Source organism: Coenobita brevimanus, chromosome 61, assembly GCF_032717465.1.
Source record: "Coenobita brevimanus isolate Jiangsu-jjx chromosome 61, ASM3271746v2, whole genome shotgun sequence".
NCBI classification, from domain to species: domain Eukaryota; kingdom Metazoa; phylum Arthropoda; class Malacostraca; order Decapoda; family Coenobitidae; genus Coenobita; species Coenobita brevimanus.
The window spans coordinates 29,887,328-29,910,391 of record NC_137014.1 but is presented as its reverse complement, the minus strand read 5'-3'; the positions used below and the strand labels follow the sequence as shown (position 1 = coordinate 29,910,391).

General features: G+C 41.6%; 1 protein-coding gene and 1 pseudogene across 1 annotated transcript in view; both read right to left on the bottom strand.

Moving 5' to 3' along the window:
* LOC145403731 (uncharacterized) overlaps positions 1-23,064 on the bottom strand; it is a 364,507-nt gene that overhangs the window by 57,101 nt on the left and 284,342 nt on the right. Inside the window, exons 21-23 of the mRNA XM_080275411.1 lie at positions 21,277-21,438; positions 17,785-18,086; positions 1,757-1,854 (exon numbers count right to left, since the gene is read on the bottom strand). Of these exons, the coding sequence (XP_080131537.1) occupies positions 1,757-1,854; positions 17,785-18,086; positions 21,277-21,438 (562 nt within the window). The remainder of the gene's footprint in view (positions 1-1,756; positions 1,855-17,784; positions 18,087-21,276; positions 21,439-23,064) is intronic.
* Positions 639-754, bottom strand: LOC145403849 (5S ribosomal RNA; annotated as a pseudogene).

The following is a 23,064-nucleotide window of genomic DNA, read 5'->3' as shown; positions in this document are numbered from 1 at the left end:
AGCATCTAAACCTCTAACAATCAAGTACAGTAACTTCCTTTCAAGCTTATTTTTGCAGCTACTAGATTATTTTATTCAGAGCAGAAAAGGTCTCACATACTATAAAAAACTGTGTTTCCTGTACACTAGGAAACCATTTACTACACTGGGTTGTAACCATATAATCAAATTTTGGCGCCTGGTGGTTTAGTGGGTAATTACGGTGCTCCAATCGGATTGAGCCAGTGAAGGTTTATATCCAAGGGATGGTTGGGGTTTACTGCTCACGTAATACCACTCAGCGATGAGTGAGGCTGGTCACTCTCATCTTAAATGTCAGGACCAACTTGTCTAGCCCCGGGCTCCTATGCTCCTCATGGGGCAATCTAGGACTGGATGATGGATGGATAGATGGATTATATCCAACCCCTCCAGTTCAAAATGTCTATCATATACTGAATAAAATCATCAGGAGATAGCAAGAAAGAAAAGAAAAAGGCATGCTTGGACTGAATACATTAACCCTTAAAAGACATTCATTCATTTTTCATTCATTGCCAGACGCCATGCATCCCAGACGGGATGGCCAATGGCTTAGAGTTAATTGTTTTACAGGGAAGGGCACTAATCCTCCACCAACCCCACTTGACACGTAGGGATGCCAACAGCATCTGGTGTTCCCAGGCGGTCACCCATCCAAGTATTAACCAGACCCAACGTTGCTTAACTTCGCTGATCGGACGGGAAGCGGTGTACTCAACGTGGTTGCATCAGAATGTTTTGACATACACTCAGGACGGGCATAATCGGCTCGTGCAATATTGTGGGGGATTTGTGGAGGGGAGATGTGGGGGGGTGTGAGAGTTGTTGGGTGGTGCAGGGATGGAGACTGGGTGTTTCGGGGAGGTGATGGGTGGGGGTAGGGGTTTGGGTGCAAGTGCGGAGTGATGGGTGGGGATGGTAAGTGGAGGGTGGGGAGGGGGATGGGGGGGAAAGGGTGGGGGTGGCAGTGGGGGATGGAGGGGTGGGGTTGTTAGGGTGTGTGTGGGAAGTTTGGGGGTGGGGATAGAGGGTTGACAGTAGGGGGTGGGGGATAGGGGATGGTGGGTGGTGGGGGGATGGTGGTGGGTGATGGGGGGTGGTGGGGGGATGGTGGGGAGAGTGAGGAGTGGTGGTTAGAGGGATTGAGGGTTGTGGGGAGGCATGGAGGATGGGGGTGGGGGTGGAGAAGGTAGGGGTGAAGGGAGGGTGGGGGTTAGGGGTGGTAGTGGGGGGTATTGGGGGAACGGAGGGGGGAGTTGGGGAGCGGTGGGGATTTGGGGGTGGAGTGGTGGGGGGTGGTGGAGAGGGAGGGTGGGGGGTCAGGGTGAGGGGTCAGGGTGAGGTTGGGGGTGGGTGGCAGGTGGTGTGTGGGTATGGTGGTTGGGTGGGTGGGGTGGTTGAGAGGTTGGGTAGGTGGGGTGGGTTTGGGAGGTGGAGGGGGGTGTGACTGCATATGAAGACACCCGTCTTTTTGGCCCTAGTACCCTTGGACAACATATGCGGACACCTGTCTTTTAGGGGTTAAACAATACCACATCAATCTTTACAAGTTATGGTATTAAAGTATCAAAAATTTCTCCTTAGCACACATCACAAGTTGTGGCATTCACAGTATTTTCTCACACAATATCACATCACAGTTCACAAGTTACAGCATTCATAGTACAGTAATTTCTCATACAACAACACTACATAGTTAACAAGTTATAATATTCATAGTACAGTAATTTCTCACCTCCATCTGGAAGCTTGTGTCAGATTCTTCCATAGGCGTAAGGAAGTCCGCTGAGAAGATTTCTGTGAACATTAGTGAGGCCAGCCCACCATAGTCACCTGGAGAAGTTAACAGCAGATATTAACATAAGTTTTCATTTTTCTTAATCCCCTTTGGTACAATGATACATTTTTCATTTTACAGAACACCCCTGTTATCCAATCTCTCAGTAATCTGTAAATCACTATAACGACGTGAAATAAGTTAAGACCATCTCCCTGTTTTCAATGCATGCTCCCACTACAAATGTGAAGGTGGTAGACAAAAAGACTGTCATGTATTTACCTAGTTGTATTTACTGGGTTGTGATATACAGGAAATGAGCTATATGCTCGTGAGGTCCTGTCTCCGTATCTCAACCAGTCAAACTTAGCTCTATACTGTACTCAAAGTTTTTGGACTGGATGATCTCTTTGTCCAGGCAATTCCACCGGTCAAGGCATCTACAGTATATGGAAAACTGTCTTTCTTGATATCCTTCAAGCATTTGTCTTTTCAATTTCTTTCAATGTCCTCTTGTTGCTCCCTCACCCTATAGAAACAGATCTTCTCTGTCAGTTTTGTCTACACTCATCATGGCCTTAAACACTGCATTCATGTCACCCCTTTCTCTTCTTCTTTCTTCTAAGGGAGGCAGACTCAGCTTTCTAGTCTTTCCTTGCATGACAGATCTGCTAGGCTGGGGACCATCTTGGTTGCTGTTTTTTGTATTCTCTCGATCTTGTTTATATCTTTCTTTTTTTGTGGGGACCACACCACTGCCGCATATTCCAACCTGGGGCGGATATTAGCCACTATCAATTTTTTCATCATATCCTCATCCATGTAATGAAATGCCACCCTTATGTTCGTCAAGAACTTACAAGTCTCCCTGACAATCTTGTTAATATGTTTTTCCGGTAACAAATTATCCTGGACCAACACTCTCAGGTCCTTCTCTTCTCTCACTTTTCAGTTCCTTTCCCATTGAGTAGTTTTCAGGCATGGCCTCTTGGTACTTTTACCTATTTCCACTAGTTTACATTCTTTTGCATTGAAATTAATTTCCCATACCCAGCTCCAATCGTAAATCCAGTCCAGGTGTTCCTGCAGCATCATACAATCTTCTTCAACTTCTACTTTCCTCATGATCTTTGCATCACCTGCAAACAGACTTGCATAAGTGTTCATTCCATCCACCATACCATTTACATAAATCAGGAACATTACAGGTACCAGCACCGAGCCCTGCGGCACTCCATTTGTTACTTCCCTCCATCCTGACATCTTGTCTTTTATTACTAGCCTCATCTGCCTGTCTCTCATGAAGTCTCTCATCCACCTAAGAGGTTTCCCTTTAGTCGTCCTATGTGCTCTTATTTCCACATAAGTCGTTTATGGGGTACCTTGTCAAAGGCTTTCTCCAGATCTATGTACTGTACACAGAATCCACCCAACTATCTCACTCCTGTGGCACATCAATTGCCCTTGAATTAATGCTCAAAAAATTTGAGACACATGACCTTCCATTTCTGAATCCAAACTGACTTTCTGCCAAAATGTCCATCTCCTCCAGATATTTTATCTATCTTAAAGGAATCTCTCACACAATTTTGTGACCATGCTGGTCAGGGACACTGGTCTATAATTCAGGGGTTCTTTATTCCCTCCTTTGTAAACTGTATCCCTGGGGTACTTTCCCTTCTTCCAGAGAACACACAATTAAACCAGTTGTTCTCTGCATTCCTTTAGTATCCAATTCAAGATCCCATCAGGTCCTGTACCTTCCTTACATCTTGAGTTTCCAGTAATTTATACACTTCCTGCACTTCCACTTACACACCAGTTAACACTGCATTTCTTGTCACACACTCCTCCTCCATAAAATCACTATCTTTAGTGAAAACCGATTGGAAACTTCTATCTATCTATCTATTGTCAGATGCCATAATCCCGTAAGGGATGGCCGTTAGTCTCTGAGCTAATTGTTTTACAGGAAGGGGCAATAACCCTTTGCCAACCCAGTCGCTGACACGTAAGGAACACGTATGGGTTGGTTACATGGTTACCACCCAGCAATGTAAATGATTTCCTGGCTTACAGGAAACCATTAGGCTTGTCACTCAGTGTAAAGCCACGTGAAATGGAAAGAGGAGTAATATAATGTGACAGGAATGATTGGAGAAATAGGAAAAGAAAAGGGCAGACACAAAAAAAAGGTGATAATGATGAAGGCAGAAGTAGGCAGCACAACATCAGGTGAGTGGATGATGGTGAGAAATAGGAAGAGAGGGGACAGACAAAAAAAAAAGAGTGATAAAGGTGAAGGAAGAAGTAGGCAGCAGTTTTCATTATTTCTGCTTGTATTACTGCATCTTTGTAAACCTTTCCTTCAACTTTAAGCTTATTGATTCCTTCCTTGTGTTTCAATTTGCTGTTAACAAACCTATAAAACAATTTAGGTTCTTCCTTACAATTGTCAATATACCTCTTTCAAGGTTTCTTCCTCTCTATGGATTCTTGTATATTCACTTCTAGTTCTTTCACACTTTTCCTTTGTTCTATTATTGCCTCTCTCTCTCCATTTGTTCCATGCCATATCCCTTTCTTTTTTAGCTATCATACACCTTCTGTTGAACCAATCCTTTTTCCTGTTCTCTTCCCCACTTGCTCTTGGCACATATTTTTCCACACCTGAGTTGTAAAAGCCTAGAAAGATATCCTACTTCTTATGTGTCTCTCTTGTTTCGCTGAATTTTCTCCAATCTGCTTCTTTAAAAAATTTTCTCAGTCCTGTAAAGTTTGCTTTCCCAAAGTTGTATCTTCCATGCCTTCTCTTGCCACCACATTCCCTTTTATCATTTGGAACTCAATCATTACATGACCACTTTTACCTATAGGACACAGATATTTCAGAGATTCCATTACATCAGGTTCTTAGGTTAACGGTAGATCTAGTCTTGCTTGTGTGTCATCACCTCTAAATCCTGTCTCTTCTTTGACCGACTGGGTCATTACATTGTTCATTGCTATAATCAACATTATACTGCCCCACGAATCTTCACTACCTACCGAGTCCAGTCTTCCCAATTCACCTCTTTACAATTAAAATCACCCACCAGGATTATATTGTTGTTTTTCTCAGTCATTTTCTGTAGATGTCTAACTATGTCTGACAACATCTCCTGGTATTCATCCTCATTCCATGCCCTTGTCTTGGTGGAACATATATACTACTGCGATCTCTCTTTGCCTTCCCATCTGGTTTCTAGTTTCATATTTATCACTTCTGCCTTACTTTCTCCCACTTCCACATCATATTTATGCTGTTCTTCACTGCTATCATCACTCCTCCCCCCATTTTTTCTTTTCTGTCTCTTCTCCATAATTTGCATTTACCATTCCTACTTGGATATCAATATCCTCTCTTAACTTGGTCTTTACAAAGCACATCATATCTGGCTCATTTACTCTCAAGAAATTGTTGATTTCTAGCCTTGCAGAGGTTCAGCCATCTTCATTAGCATATGCCACTTTCAATCTTTTTACATTATTTTTCATTCTGTCCTTCTCCCTTCCTTTCTCCACCAGCCAGTACCATGTCCTCAATTTCTGATCCATAACTCTCCAGCAGAACTCTGTCTTCTCTTCCTCCGTTCTCTGGTCGATTTTTTCCTCAGCTTCCTTGACTAGCTCCTTTATTTCAGCTCTTTCTTCCTCATTTGTCTCTCTCCTTACCCAAACATTCTTGAACCCCTTCTTATCTGGTAGTTTCCAAGTCTTGTTAATAACTCATTTACTGTAACCTGCAACAGAAACCTAACTTTTAGTGGCCACACCCCTCCCTCCTCTACTCTTCCCAGCCTAAACACTTCTTCTATCTCATTTTGAGCTTCATTGTTGTCCTCTTCTCTTAATCCTGAAATTATCACACTTTTTTTCTAGTCTGCTACATCACTTACCAAAGATTCTCTACTTTTTAGTAACTTCACTACTTCCTTCTCCACCATTTCCTGGTTTTCCTTTCTCTGTTGTTCTAAAATCTCCTTAAGACATTTTATCTTCCTGCTGAGTTTCCTTCCACCTCTTGTGTTCTTCTTGGATTTCCTTGATATGTTCCTCATGCATCTTAATTTTTACAATGACACACAAGCAAGGCGGCCATCACCTGTCAAAGCTAAATTAGCCATTACTGTTTACATGCACAGAAACCAATTCCAACACTTCTGCTCAAGCCTTGTAGCTCCTACCACTCCACTGAACAGCTGGGTTGTTCTGTCCCCTACTTGCTCTCTCTCTTTCAAATATTTCTCGGTAGTGATGGTACCTCGTGTTCATTGCATTGCATCATTCTCTCACTCTCCAGTGTAAAATCACAGACACCCTGCAATCATTTGTGTGCAGTGCTAGTGATTGAAAGGCATCGATGTGTGCACTTTGATTGGGATTTTCTTTTTTTAATGAAATAACTGATACTCTGTGATAATGTCTGACTGAGGTGTTAACCACACCGTGGCCAAGCCAGTGAAATTTGTCAGGACCCACAGGCCAACCTGGGCACCAAGCACAAATTTTTTAAGGTTCGAAAATCATTTTTTTTTCTTGCCAAACTGAAGTGAAACGTCACACACACCTGGCAATGCAATTTTTAGTTTCCTGGACCCATCCTTTTGCAATGAAGTGTAAAAAAATTTCATCAAATTACAGCATACATGCCTGTGAAAACTAAGGAGAGGAGTGAAAAGACACCGCACTATGAAATACAGTAATCCCTCCACTATCCGACGTAACAGAGCCAAAGCCATGTCCAGAAAGTGGTCCCATCCGGATAGTGGGCCCCAGCCTCCTGGACTTGTACTTATGGACCCTTACTCAGAAAAACACCTATACAACTCCCCCTGGACATGCATAGCACATATTTAAGACCCAAATCACACCAATATGGGACATAAAAGACTGAAATAAATGGAAAAGAACCAGAGAATGAGGTTTTAGAGGTGAGTTTATACAATATTAAACATTCTGGGTACTTACAAGTCCCTGGCTCCTGGACTGGTACTTATGGACCCTAACCTAGCCTAACTCAGGAAAACACCTCCCTACTGCACATGCACAGCACCTAAGACCCTATTCACACCAATAAGGGTTTTAAAGGTAAATATGCAAAATACAGTACAATATGAAACATTCTGGGTACTTACGACAAGTCCCTGGCCATCTCGATGAATAACTCACCTCCTCTCAGACTCTGACAGTAAAATGGAGTACCTGAAACACTTGCAGTACACTGTACATGAAGTCTTGCACTGAACTTAGTCATTTCCACTCAGAATTCCATTCTCTTAACACTGCGCACTCTAGTCTTACTTGCGCTCCACTGCACCTTAATGAAATAAGCGTTGCACTCTGCACTTAAATCTTTGCACTCATAAATCCATTTTCTTAACATTATACACTCTAGTCTAATTTGAGCTCTACTGAACGTCAATAAAATCAGTCTTGCACTCTGCACTTTAGTCTTTGCACTCACAGTTCTAATTTCTTAACACTATGCACTGTTTTCTTCACTGCACAACACTGTAAATTCCTGTGTGGTCTAGTGGAGAGTTCTTGCCGTTTAATCAGTGTCAGAGTCTGAGAGTAGCTGATGCAGGTGGCCTAGGCCATCATCACACATACGAAGAAGAGGCAGGACAGCAGCAGCAGAGCCTGCAGCAGGTAGGGCACCACTACAAAAGCGAGCATGTAGGCGGCCATGATCACGAGCATGCACTCACAACAAGAGCTGGGCGGTAAGTGGGGAGGATGCAGGGACGCTCTAGCGGACGGCGGCGGAACTACGCACCAAAACACAGCAGGTCTGCACCGCCCGCGCTGAGTTCAAATTATGGGGGGAAAAAAAGTTGGATTTTTTTTCGCATTTTTTGCAATTTTTGGCCCATTTTGGGAATATTGGATCCAGGGACCAAAATATCCAGTAAGAAGGGGTTGTCCGGAAAGTGGGCGTCCGGATAGTACGGGGATTATTGTATCCATATTTTCACCCCCCCCAAACAATTCAATGGTGCTGAAATGGTTTGAAATTAATAGATATGTGTATTACAAAATCAGTACAGAGATTTCATTAAAAAAAAAATAAAATAATTCTTTTTGCATTTTTTTAATGTTTATGTTTATGCAAGTATCAAGTTATTTCTGTTGTTTGGGTGGTTTAGAGAGGCAAGAGATGATATCTTAAGACACTAACCAAATAAGGACCCTACTTTGTGTGTACAGACCGAACTGCAGCGTCCAAAATTCAATACAACTCGTGATTAGCACCTCAAACAAACGAATCAGTGTGAAAGGAAGGGAAGGTTTTACATCCATTATATTCACCAAGAGAACACCTATGTTGCTGAAATGCTTGCGCAAAACAAGAAATATGTAAAATAAACAAATTCAGTAAATAATATGCGCACTTATTAATAACACAATTATGAATGTTTTCCCTTTTTTATGTTTATAATGTTCATTTTTTTACTATGGGTGGTCTAATTCATGTGGAAAGAGAGAAGGATGCTATTCTTGGTCTGTTTCAAGATAATGGGTGCAGCTCTGTGTATGTATGCAGAACTGTCTCAGCCAAGATTTGACATGATCTGAGATTAGCACCTCGAACTAGGATTTGGTGAGAAGGGAAGGAAAGGTTTTACATCTATATATTCACCATGAGAACACCTCATATGTTGCTGAAATGTTTGTATAAACAAGAAAAATGTAAAATGATCAAATTCAATACATAATATAGGTACTTATAAATACAAATATCATAATTATGAATGTCTTCCCTCTTTTTTATGTTTATGATGTTTATTCCTGTATGGATTCTTTTCTTTACCCTGGATGGTTTAGGAAAGAGAGGAGAAGGAAAGAGGGGAGAAACATAATGGGTGCAGCTGTGTAGAGACAACCCTCATGGTAAAAAAATAAAATGATAAGTCTAGAGATAAGCACAGTGGGCTGGGAGGGAGGGGCAAGTGGTTGGTGAGGTTGTAAGTTGTAGTTGTAAATACAATAGACAAGGAATATGAATATTTTTCCTGCAAATACAAAAAAAAAAGGAAAACAGTACAATAAAAGAAATAATGACAAGAATAAAATAAGTAATGGAAAAAAACAACTTACCTCCTACACTGTAAGGTTGGAAGTTGTAGAGTTGGGAAAGCGAGGGAGCGGGATGGATGCACATCTCTCTCCCCTCCCATTCAAGGTCAAAAGCAAACACTGATGAGCAGTCACAGTCAGTAAAACACACTTCCTTTCTTTTCTTGACTTTCTTGCTTTCTTATTCTTACTTACACTAACACTTGAGGGAAGCAAAAGACTAACATCTACTCATGACTGATTCATGAGATGCAGTGACTGTCTGAGTGGTTTAGAGGCTAGAGTAGGTCTGTGTCTACATCTCCCAGACCTTTGTTCCCTTTCCAAAATTGTTCACAGCTTTTACAGGTTGTGTTACACTGATGCCGCCAACCATGCTCCGATAAAATGTCGCTTGATACGACTATGGACAATAATGCTATTAGCCAAAAGGATCTTGAGATCTACAGGAAAGTGGTTCAAATAATAAGTGATGAATCCTCCATCCTTCTCACCAAGCATGGGATGGTTCTCTAAGTTCGGTGCCTGTATGGAGCTTCAGCATGCCCAGTGATGTTCCTAAAGGTCATATGTTTAATCATAGGCATACAGGCTGGGGTGGCAGGGGGGCTGTCTCCCCCCAGGATTCGGGCATAAATGAAAGAAATTTGGGCAAGTGGTCACGACCCATACTTGAAATGAAATTTTGCTTCAATATACAACTTGAGCAATGCATTTAAATACTACATAAATGCATATACCATATATAACATAAACAAGAAAATAGATGGGTTAAGGGAATATAAGTAGAAGAGACAGATAGAAATTTATACTGACAAAATAACTGATAAACTCAAAATTTACAAAGGACTGAAAATTTGGCAAAATATGGTGATTTCCTTCCCCCAAATTTGGCGAATTATTGGCCGGGTTGCGGGAGTTGGCAACTTGGCAGTCCAGCCAGTCCTGCGTCAGCGCGTCATGCTACTTCAGAGGTACATGTTCATTTCCAGTCGGCCAGACGAGGTGAGTTAGCTTACTGTTGAGAACGAAACCCAAGTCTCAGGTTTTCAACAATTCAATTTCGAGAGTTGCTATGAAACTAATTGTTCAAGTAGGTTTTTAGAAATAAGTGAGGTGTTTCTGATCGTTTCACATATGATACCATAAGAGTCATTCACTTTGGCAGCTAAATTGTGGAAACCCAGTTTTCAGGCATTATTCTACAGATCGTGTTTTGGTTCTAATAAAAAAAAAATAAAAAGAGAAGTGGGTAATTAAGTATTGTGGTAGGTGGGGGCATTCACCATCCACTCACACGATGTAGTTCTGCTCTTGGGTGTCTGTCCTTTCCTCTCCTCCATCCTTCTTTCTTTCCGTCCTCTTCTGGCTTTCTTTCCTTCATTCTTTCCTTGTCCTTCTGCCTATAGGTGACTTTACACTCCCTCTTTTGTCTTTCTTTCCTTCATTATTTTCTCTTCCATCTGCCTGTGGGTGACTCTACACTGAGTGACAAGCCAAATGGTTTCCTGTACACTTGGAAACCATTTACTATGCTGGGTGGTAACCATATAACCAAATTTTGGCACCTGGTGGTTTAGTGGGTAATTACAGCACTCCAATCAGATTCAGCCCGTGAAGGTTTAATATCCAAGAGGCGGTTGGGGCTTATTGCTCATGTAATCTCAGGTATAAGTGCGGCTGGTCACTCTCATCTTAAATGTCAGGACCAACTTGCCTAGCCCTGGGCTCCTACACTTCTCATGGGGCAACATAAGACTGGATGATGATGATGATGAACCAGCTTAATGTGAAATGTAATAAATTTAGGGGTAAAAATTTGTTTATTTGTGATTTCACCTCATCAGGAAATTCATCTGAAATGTCTGTTTTGTGATATATTATCCCACTGGCGTTGTACAAAATTTTTTCCCTCTCTTTTAAGCTTAGGATTTGATCTACACAACCACAACCACACCCTTTGTTTGATGCTATTGTCCCTGGTTATGCTCTAATTCACTGTTTTCAAACACTGGGGTTGAGATTTCGTGCCTTTCTATAGTAGTTAGAAAATGGTAACTGATGCATTTTTTCTAAAATGATGAGATACTGTATTTGGAGTTTTAGTGCAATTCATTTTGGAAACTACTTTGTTGACTGAGGACCTAATGATGCTGTGATCATTAGGTTGATTGTGACAGACTGTGATCAGCTTTTGTGTCAATAAGTTTTTCATGTTGAAAACACTGTCATGGACAAATCACAAAACTGGTTTTACCGCCAATACAGCAATGTTCAGAATGCGGAAAGCAGACTGATTCTGATTATAAGGAGAAACATGTGAAGAATATGCATGCTGATCAGATTGTGACATTAACACCAGTCACTGAAAAGTCACAGCAGATGCTGACTGCCTTTTTTGGAAAGCATCCAGCTACATCCACTCTAACAACTTCTCAATCAGCCACAGACATCACTGCTAGCACTAGCAGCAGCGATCCAGAAAAACACAAGGCAAAAAAATACAAACCATCAACTTCGACATGCAATGATCACAGTTCAAAATCTGAAAACGAAGACATCAATATATCCCACGAGTCCATGTCAAATCAGCCTCCTCACAAGGCAATGCTGCTGACACTGAGCCAAATCAGCCAATGTTTGCCAAGTAATAACCCTAAAAAGGTCAGCAGTGAGTCCTTCCTGAGAGAATTCCAGAGTGAATGGTATCAACAATACCCTTGGCTTACATATGATGTTGATGAGTGTGTAGCCTCATGCTTTCCATGCAGTGTTCATGCATAATAACACTTTCACTTTCAATTACTGGAAGAGGACAGACCAACTTAAAAAGGCATGCAAAAAGTACCTCTCATCAACATGCCATGATAAAGTTGGTCACCTACTGAGCAAATGTTAAGCATATGACATCAGTGATTGAGCAACTCACTATTGTACATCAGCAACAGGTAGCACAAAACCGTGAATACTTGAAGGTCATAATTCAAACTCTGCTGTTCACTGCCCAGCAGAATATAGTGCAGCGAGGTCATACAGAGGACCGCAGTAACTTGGGTGAAGTTTCTGACATCAACTGGGGAAACTTCTTGGAGCTTTTGCATCTCCAATCCAAGGATATCCCTTGGTTGGGAGAAAAACTGATGAGTCAGCTAGCTGCACACATGCAATGGACCTCACCTGCTGTGCAGAATGAGATGTTTGACATCATGGCTGAAGTTGTTCTTGGGAGTATAGCAAGTGATGTGAGAAAGTGTTCTGCATATTCCATCATTGTTGATGAAACATCAGATGTCAGCAGAGTGGAGCAAGTTGCGATATGTTTGAGATTCGTCACTAAAGGAGAAATCAGAGAGTGTTTCACTGGTTTCTATTCAACACCTTCAACCGAAGGGAGTGTTCTCTTTGAGTTGATCAAAAGAGTTCTTGGGAAGCTGGAGCTGGAACCTGAAAAACTTGTTGGACAATGTTTTGATGGTGCAGCATATATGAGTGGTGTTTGTACAGGTTTTGGATCAAGGGTGAAGAAGTGCTCCCCACTCGCAATATATGTCCATTGTTATGGACACCTCTTGAATTTGGCTATCCAAGATACACTTACAGACACTGAACCACTCCATAATGCCTTGGGTATTATTCAGTCTTTACAACTTTCTGGAAGCCAGTCCCAAGTGTCATGCACTCTTTGAAAGCATCACAGTCGATGGAGAGCACATCCTGCGGATGCTGAAGTCGCTAAGTGTCATCCGGTGGTGTTGCCAATGTGAGGTAGTGAAAGCTGTGGTGGAGCAGCTACCTCATACTGTCAAGGCATTGCCCACCTTGACAAATGATGCGGATCTCAAGACTTACTTGGACAGTTGCATGTTACTGAATGCTATATGCGATTTTGATTTCCTGACTGGACTGATTGTGCTGAAAATCATCTTGTACAGCATAAACAGCCTCAACAGATATCTTGAAGGGAAGACTATGGATGTCATGACAGCTAGGAGGTCCACTCTAGCGACCAAAGAGACTCTACTTGATGCAAGAACTGAGGAGAATTTCAAAGCTGCTTGGAAGAGCGAAGAAAAGTTGTGTGATGCTGCGCAGTTAATCATCCAAGACACGCAGTTCTCCTTCAAAGAAGCGAGAGTTCCACGCAGAATGGTGTCCCGTCAATTTCGAGGACTCGTTGGAGAATCAGCAAATGAAGAGCCACTGGAACAAACAGCTAAAGACTTCCATCATGTATCAACCTACTAGGCCAGTCTAGATAAGGTTGTTATGGAGACTGAATCACAGATCAGTGGAAATGATCAAGCTGTGCTCTCTGCACTCGGCCATGTCATTCTCAAACCTGATTCTTCGGATGACTCAGATGAGTACTACAAACGTCTTGTGTCACACCATGGTGCTGATCAGGACCTGCTCAAAGCAGATAAAAGCAATATTCACCAACTTTGTCATGCACGATCATATACGCCAGTCAGACTCAAAAGCACAGCCAACTGCAGCCAGTGTTGTGGAGACTTTGTACAAAAATTATCTACACTGTGTGCTGCCAGTGTTTAACTGGACCGCTGGCATCCTGGCAACCATTCCCGCAATGTCTTGCTCCGCAGAACACAGTTTCAGTGTGCTCTGACGTTTGAAAACATATCTGAGGAGCACAATGGGTCAGCATGACTGAGCAGTGTAGCCATACTGAATACAGAGCGACATTATACAAATTTGTCTGGTGGTGAGAATCTGGAGCACATAGTGGATATATTTCCTTCTAAGCAAGGAAGAAAGCAGTATTTCTTCTACAAATAACAGTACTCAAAGATTAAAGCACAGACAAGCTGCAAACCATTCCATGTATTTGTGCTGCCTTCCCTGAACAATTCTGTCTTGCATTACTGGATTTTCAACTCCCAGCAAATTTATGAAATTTAGCATTACTGAACTCAACACAGTAATCCCTCCAAGATCCAACATAATAGAGTCAAAGGCATGTCCGGAACTTGGTTTTGTCTGGGACTTGGGAAAAATGCCCCTGGACATGTACTTATAGACCCTAACCCAACCTAACTTTGAAAGACACCTAAATAACTCCCTACCAGACATGCACAGTACCTATTTAAGACCCCATGCACAAAAATAAGGGACAGAAACCATGAAATAAATGAAAATGACCCAGAGAATGAGAAATCAGAAGTGAGTATGGAAAATACTTAGCAATGTACAGGTACTTACGACAATTCTGAGGCCGTCACGAAGATTAACCTGCCTCCTCTATGACTCTGACAGTGGTGAAGGTGCCCTTGAAGCACGTACAGTAATCCAGTGTTGTGCTGCACTTAATCCTTTGCACTGTGAATTATAACTGTTTAACACTGCACATTCTGTTCTTGCTTGTGCCATGCCAGTTGCAACATGCCAGTGTTGCACTCTTCACTTAATTCTTTGCACTCAGAATTCTAATTTCTTAACACTGCACAACAATGTAAATTCTCATGTGGTCTAGTGGTGGGGTATCGCAGTTTATTCACTGTTTATTCACAAAAACGAGCACGTGGGCAGCCATGGCGACGAGCATGCAATCATGACGGTACGTAGGTGGGAACTAGGGAGGATGCAGGGGCGCTCTAGTGGACACTGAAGGAACTACACGCCAAAACACACCTGTTCGTCAACACACAGCAAATTTAAAGTAGGGACGAACACATATCGTCTTTCTTTCTTTTTCTTTATTTCTTTATTTATTTTTTTTCATTTTTACGTTTTTTGGCCACTTTTGGCATCCAAGGACCCGACCCCAAAATGTCTGGGACTTGGGGTGTCCGGGACCTGGGAGTCTGGGTCTTACAGGGTTACTGTACAGTATTTTCTTACCCAATTTCGTGTATATAACAATAAAAGATGTAGATCTCAGTTGAAAACAATGTTTTGCTGTCAGTATTGCTATATTTTTCTATTTATGTGTGCTTTTTGTTGCGAGTTTCAGCACAGTTCCATTGGCTGTACATAGTCTCGTGCATTTTTTGCTAGTACTCTACAGCTGACTCCGGCTCTTGAATGAGTTTTGATGTTATACAGTTTTGTCGATGACACAGGCACATGGATGACAGAGTTTGGAACATTTTCGGGCAAGTCGAATTCTCAGCCCCCCTAAACTCAACAGCCCCCATATGCCATTGTGTCTATTACACTGAATGTTATGACTTAGAGGGGATGGGGGTCAAAATTTTTCAAGATGGCTAAAAAGGGAATTTTAGGAAAATTCTTTTTATTTCACCATACCAATTAGCCAGGTAACAAGGGTTTCAATGGCACTATATGCAAGGATCGATATGCACACTGAAATTCAGTGATACATTAGCTACACAAATGGAGGGGTTACTGTACTTGGGTGCTCTCTCATCAAAATTGTCAGGCTGAAGGAGATAATCCAAACATATGTCTCAAAATAAAACCCGTAACTTTAAATCAAACAATGTAACACAGGACAACAGCTTCTTAAGTCATTATAACACTTAAAGCTACACAGACCCACCCTTAAGGCAATGTTTTATACAAATATCTGACATTTCAGATGGATGTACATTAAGCAAAGTGACCAATACTGAACAATCAATTGACCACAAGTGCTACAGTATATCCATAATGAACTATCAATGAAAGTTTTATCTAAATTATCGTCTGTCTCCCTTTGTATTGGAGACTACTGTAAAATGGGTGCTTGTGAGATTGAAATGGTGTCCAAATCTTTGTATCTGAAAAGATTTAAAATTAATAAACAGTACCATCAGTATTCCAAAAGGAATGTATCTCCTTTATATCAACATATTTATCTCTATACAGTACATCTAAAAACAAACTTACCCTTTTCAATCCAGTTACACACCTGTATTTTGTAATCTAATCAGACTATCCTATCTATCTATTGCCAGATGCCTCAATCCCGTTTGGGGTGCCCACAAACAAATCGCCTCCAAGTCGCCCTGTCCTCCGCCATTTCACTGCCCTGCTCCCAACTCACACCCCCCTCTCTCATATACCTCTCCACCCCATCCCTCCATCTCATCCTCGGCCTCCCCCTCCCTCTTCCCCCCTCCACCTCACTCACATACACTCTCTTCGTCAGTCTTTCACCCTCCATCCTCTCCACATGGCCAAACCACCTCAATGTGTTCATCATAACGCTTCCTATCACATCCACAGCCACACCACAACGCTCCTTTATATCCTCATTCGTCAGCCTGTCTCTCCATGTGACTCCACAGGCTCCTCTTAAATAACTCATTTCCACTGCTCTCACTCTTGACTTGTGTCCTTCCAACAACGTCCAAGCTTCACTTCCATACGTTAGAGTTGGTATCACAATACTGTCATGTAGTAACTTTTTCACTTCCATGCTCACTTCCCTGTTTCTTATTACTGCTTTCAAAGAACCAGCAACCTTTCTTCCCTGCTGTACCCTTTCAAGCACTTCACCCTCCAAACCTCCATCCTTACTCATCACACTACCCAACTACTTAAACATACTCACATTTTCCAATTCCTCACCATCCAACCTCGCTGTACATTCACTGACTTCACCTCTCTCAAAGACCATCACTTTACTCTTCCCTACATTCACCTTTAAATTCTGTTTCTTACACACTCTCCCAAACTCATCCACCAAGCCTTGCAGCTCCCCTTCGTCTTCACTCAACAACACAGTATCATCTGCAAACAACAGTACAGGGAGTTTCCAAACAATATCCTCTCTCACCAGGGCCACTCCAACATCCACTACCCTACCTTGTACCTCTTTTATTACCCCATCCATGTACAGATTGAACAACCATGGACACATGACACATCCCTGTTTCAACCCAACTTTCAAAGAGAAAAATTCACTTAGTTCACCATCCACATGTACTGCAGCCTTCGCACCATCGTACATACTCTTCACAGCATTCAACAACTTCCCATCTACTCCATATATTCTTAACACTTTCCACAATCCTTGTCTATCCACCCTGTCATATGCTTTCTCCAAATCCATGAAAGCCGCATATAACTTCTTTCCCTTCTCTAGAAACTTTTCCACTAAAGATCTAAGAATGAATATCTGATCTACACAACCTCTTCCCTTCCTAAAGCCTCCCTGTTCTTCTCCAACTAATTTCTCTGTTCTTTCTCTAACTCTGTCAATAAGTATCCTACCATGCACTTTTCCTATTATACTAAGAAGACAAATGCCCCTATGATTACCACACACTTCTTTTTCCCCTTTTCCTTTGTACAAGGGAATAATTATACCTGACTTCCAATCCTCCGGGACTCTACCTTCCTCCCAGGCCAATCTGCACATCTTCCACATCCATTTTACTACTATCTCTCCCCTATGCTTCAGCATTTCACCACACACTCCATCAATTCCTGGGGCTTTCCCTGATTTAACTTTCTTCATTGATTCCACAACTTTTATCCTACTGATTTTTCCTGTCTTCTCACCTTCCTCCTTCTCCCAGCCATTCCCCAGCCACTTATACTCGCATTACTTCCATCCTCTATGTTCAACAATTCCTTAAAGTGTTCTCTCCATTCTGCTCACTTTTTCTTCCTTCTCCACTAGTAATCTACCATTTTTATCTTATCCCCATACAGTTTTATTCACTTTTGAGGAGACTTCGAATTGAAGGGGTTAGCTACAACCTTCCTTGACTCCTTCACAACCCGAGGTCCATAAATTCATCTGATAGCAGCCTGACCAAAAGTGAACATCGGTACATCACTGACTGATGGGTTTAATTTCTTGAAGAGATTCTAGTAATAAACAGCCGTTCATACCAAGAAAATTCTGATACTGTTACAAAAATTTCCCTTGCTGGATAAGAAAGTGTTTGTACCTGCTGCAAGACCTTTGCTGTCCCACCACTCTTCCACTGTGGCGAACTTTGTTTCCTGTAGTGCTGTGCTTCTTCTCACATTCACGCCTCGCTCTGAGATACCCACATGCTTCTGTCCAGTCACTGCTCCATGTCCAACGTGTCCAATTAGTACCCCTAACCCTTCCCCCAAACCAGCCGCACCTTCCATTGGCTGTTCTATGATGCGGTTGAGTATGTGCGATGGGTAGAAGTCCTCCAGCATCACTGTTGCTTGCTTGAGGGCCAATTTGAGCTCACGAGTTGTCAGCTTGATTTTAGACCTGTGGTAAGTGTACCAAGCAAAGATATTAAGGTTCAGTTTGAGCTCACAAGTTTTCAGATTGATTTCAGACATGTGGCAAGGTAAGTATCAAGCAAAGAAATTAAGATCCAAACAGAGTAGTTCTCAGCTTGATTTCAGACCTGGAGTGAGAGAATATACAGTATATCAAGCAATGATATTAACATCCAGCTTGAGGTGCTTGATCAAGAAGTTGATTTAAGACCTGGAGTGAGAGGGTAAGTATCTGGCAATGACATTATGATGCAGATTGAGTAGCTGTTAGTTTTATTTTGGACATGATATGACAAAGATATTTGGTAGTTATCCTGTATCAAAAAATACCAGCAATAATAAAAACTGTACTGTACTTCTAAAAAGCTGATTTTGAACTATCTACAATAACACATTGCAAAGAGAAAAGTTCTGTATCTTTCTACAATTGCGCAGATGGTAATTATGTCCTAAATATTACATAATGCCTTGAAATACTGGATCATACTTCAAGTAAAATCTGTCTCTGAATATACAGTAATATCACATAGACAGTGACACTCTCTCTCAACAACTATCATTTTTTATCTACCTTTACTGCTAAACCTTGCCATGTAAAGATAGTCACAAAATTGAACCAGTCTGCAAGTCTTGCTCATTATTGCACTGGCAAGCAGCACAGTACTATCTGCATTCATAAGACTTGAAATACTCCACCCTTTACTGTTCATCACCATTCCCACCTCATTTCCAACAACAATGATCTCTCCCATAACCCTATCCATTCATCCATTTCTCAAGTTATGCAAGAGTTCCACTCCAGAAGGCTTTGTGATTCAAAATTTGGGAACCCAACAGACTGCAGGAAACCAGCCACTTCATCCTGGTGTCCTGAGAGATCTTTTGTTGAAGCTATGTTGAAGGATTGTCTGTGTTGTGAAAGTGAGGTGCATGAGGTTGGCAAGAGTGTCATGGTATGAAGGACACATTATAATGAGTGCAAAGAGTACTATTTATTACATAATAATAATAGAGAAAATTTTAACCCATACAATCCCACCATCTGCATGGTGCCGACAGTACAAAACGTCTCGATTAATCCCAGGGATGTGATGGTGCCGACAGCAAAACTTGAGCACTGTAGCGCGTCTCAAACTGCTACAGTCTAGCTAATTTTTTGCTAAAGAGTAGCTTAATGTATTGGCAATACTGTGTCCAGGCAGCTGTAGTACTTTGGTTCTGCATGGCTAGGGAACATCAATTTGCCACTGTCCATCATAGCGTCAGAATGTCGTGAAAACCATGACATTTTTCCGCCTCCTTGGGCTCGAGGAGGTTGTTGAAATTGTCACATAGACTCTTCTGTCCCTTCATTTTGTGATTCTTCAGAAGAGGAAGACCTGGATGACTTCTAGGGAGGAATATGAGGCGGTGGAGAAGGACATTGAGAACAGGGAATCCCCCATTCTCCTCCCCCGTTCTCTCTCATCCCGCCCAGTTGGGTGGGAAAACATCACTCACAGCTTGGGAAACTGGGCTAAAAACACGACAGACGCCCATCCTGCTCTTATTTCTCCTATAAGGAGTACTTTTTTTTGCTTTTCCTTGATTTATATATCCTTTTGAATTGCTTTATGCAATAAAAAGTTTTTCTGTTTTTGGTCCGGGATTGGGTGGGTATAAAATTGCAAAAATGCCTGGGATGGTAGGGGTTAAGGATGGAAACAGTGATTGGTGAACAACAGTTTGGATTCATGCCAGGAAAAGGAATAACAGATGCAATCTTTGCAGTGGGTCAAATCCAGGAAAAATTTGAAGAGGAACAAAGAAAGATGCATATGATTCCTGTCGACTTGGAAAAAGCGTATGATACTGTGCCATGGCAGGAAGTATGGTGATGTATGAGTGAAAAGGGTGTTTCAGAAAAATAAGTGCAACTGGTTAAAGATATGTATGACCAGGGAAGAACTTGGGTCAGAAATAGTGTTGGTGTGACAGAGAAGTTTCCAGTAAAAGTTGGGCTACATCAGGGATCATCAATGAATCCCTATATATTCTATGTGTTATTGGATGTTTTGGGGAGGCATCAGTGAAGAGGCTCCATGGCTTATGTTGTTTGCAAATGATATTGTGCTGACAGATACCACCAGGGAGGGAGTAGAATGGAAGTTGGAGGAATGGAGAAAGAAATTGGAGGATAGAGGACTTAAAATTAGTACGAGAAAGACAGAATACTCATGCTTTAATGGAGAAGACGAACAGGGAAATGTGTGTTTGCTAGGAGAAAAGTTGAAGAGTTGAGAGATTCAAGTACAGTATATGGGCTCAAATATAACAGCTGATGAATGACTGGGTGCAGAAATTAACCATAGGATACAGGCAGGATGGAGAAACTGGAGAGATATGTCAGGAGTGTTATATGATAGAAAAATCAGTGCAAGAGTGAAAGGAAAGTATATAAAATGGTGGTAAGGCCTGCAATGATATACAGTTTGGAAACTTGGCCCATAAAGAAGTCTCAGGAGAGAAGGCTGGAGGTGGCAGAGATATGGATGCTGAGATGGATAGTGAGGTCACAAGAATGGATAAGATCAGGAATGAGAGAATTAGGGGAATGATTAAGGTTGTGGGAATCTCAAAGAAGGTGCAGGAGAGACAACTACAATGGTATGGACATGTAATGAGAAGGAATGAGGACTATGTGTGTAGAAGAGTGATGGCCATGGAAGTGAAAGGTAGATGGAGAAGGGGTCGGCTGAGGAGACGGTGGATGGACTGTACACAGTGAGATATAAGAAAGAAGAATATAGTAGGGGATGCAATTGGACATGGAGAAGAATGGAGACAATTAGTCAGAAACCACGACCCAATATAAATAGGGGCAAAGCTGCAGAAGATGGTGTACTGTTCATTAACTGTATTTTTTGCTGGTACTGTACTGAAGAAGAAGAGGGAGGTGGCATATCTATACTACTACTGTTGATCTCTTTTCACCTAAAGAAACTGGGTCAATTCCACAACTTGTATACTAGGTAATGGTTGTATGAAATTTGATGATCCACAGTAATGAAGAGAGTCTCCTTGGTTACCAGTCAAATCAACCCTACAATTTAGCTGATTGTGGCCATCAATTGAACCAATAGGGTCTAAGAACTCTGCCAGGTTATCAAACATGCACCACAGTCTTTTCTCCTCACCTGATACTGAGAGGGAGGCCCAATGCAAGGTCCCTGCGCCGTCTATCCAGTTTTTCTTGCAATGTTAAGCAGAGGTCTCGTGTCTCCCGTTCCACTCGTTCATAGTTCCCTGTTCGACCCACAATGCCACTGAATGGACCAAAGCAACGCTGAACAAACTCTCTGCAACAAGGTAGGAGATTCTGTACTGTTGCATTATGTGTCACAGAAGCTTAAACACTTAACATGGGTGATGTCTTTTAGTTTGTTCTCGTTGTTGCCAGACAAAAATATTTACATTTTGAAAAGGATCTCACACTGAGGTGTCTGTTTTGGCTGTAACTAACCCCTCTAGTTGAAGAGTCTATCCTATGCTGAATAAAATCATCAGAGATGGCAACAGCAAAATGAAAATGACATCTCCAGGCTAAATGGGTTAAAATACAGTAACATCACTTTTAAAAATATGAAGCACATGATATTAGAGACTGCATTTAGGTCAAATTAGCCATGTGAAAAAAGGAATGCAGACTGAAACTTACCAAGCTTTCACACTGAAGTATAGTACATAATAATTCTTTAGACTCTGTGCAACAAGTACTACTAAATATGATACAGAAAACTTTATTCATAGTGACTTAACCTCTACAAAACTCATGCTTCCATTCCATTACTAATCTTAACACTACATAGTTGATAACAGATTTCCAAAATACTCATTACAGTACCTGTATATTCTCCTACACTGATCAGCAACATGGCATTAAAATCCTCATAGTACCAAATCATTTGAGTAACAAAAATATATTCCAACCATCCATCATCCAATCCTACGTTGTCCCATAAGAAGCGTAGAAGCCCAGGGCTAGGCAAGTTGGTCCTGGCATTTATGATGATAGTGACCAGCTTCATTCATCCCTGAGTGGCGATACGTGAGCAATAAACCCCAATTACCCCTTGGATATAAACCTTCACCGGCTCAATCCGATTGGAGTTCCGTAAAGGCAGGGCCAGTTCTGAGAATAAGTGATACAAGCAACTGCTTGGGTCCCCTCTATCCCTAGGGAACCCTTAAGAAAAAATAATTAAACAAATAAATTCTATTACTGGCATATCACAAATTCAATTCAGAAGATCAAAATTAAAAAAGGAATTGCATTTTGTGTCTGAGGCAGGCCCATCCATGAACCAAGATCATTGGGAAAAACAATTACAGACTCCTAATGGGAAAGTTTGCTACAACAGTATATAATTGCTACTGATACTGAAGACTGTTAATATTACTGCAATGCTTCTATACATTTAGGTGCCACCAGGTTAAAGGCAGGTGGGGTACAACAGGGGGGACCCCAAAGTACAATCTCTCTTAGGGCCCCCAGAAGGCTATAACTGGCACTGTCTAAAAGTGTACTGTAATCCAATAAATATGGCTTTTAATAATCTAGTAGATGAAAAATGAGCATTACATAAACATTTCCAATAAAAAAAAAAAAAAAAAGTTATGGCAACACATGCATGCAGCATTAGGCTATACCTCTATAGTAACTACTCAATACTGGTTCAGTACTAATGAAAGTTGTTGTTGTCCCAGGTTCAGCTGAATGTTGTTGTTGCTGTTGCTGTTATTGTTATTCAACCCTGGTCATACCTGACTCAGCAAACCCAATGATCACAAGTATGCAACTACCCCTATGGGGTCATCTTACAGATTCCTTAAACCACTGATCCTGTGTCTGCATCTTAGTGTGGCCTTGTATTGTGTAGTTCTCCATAATGTGAGTTATATCATGAGGGCCTATTCTACTTGTA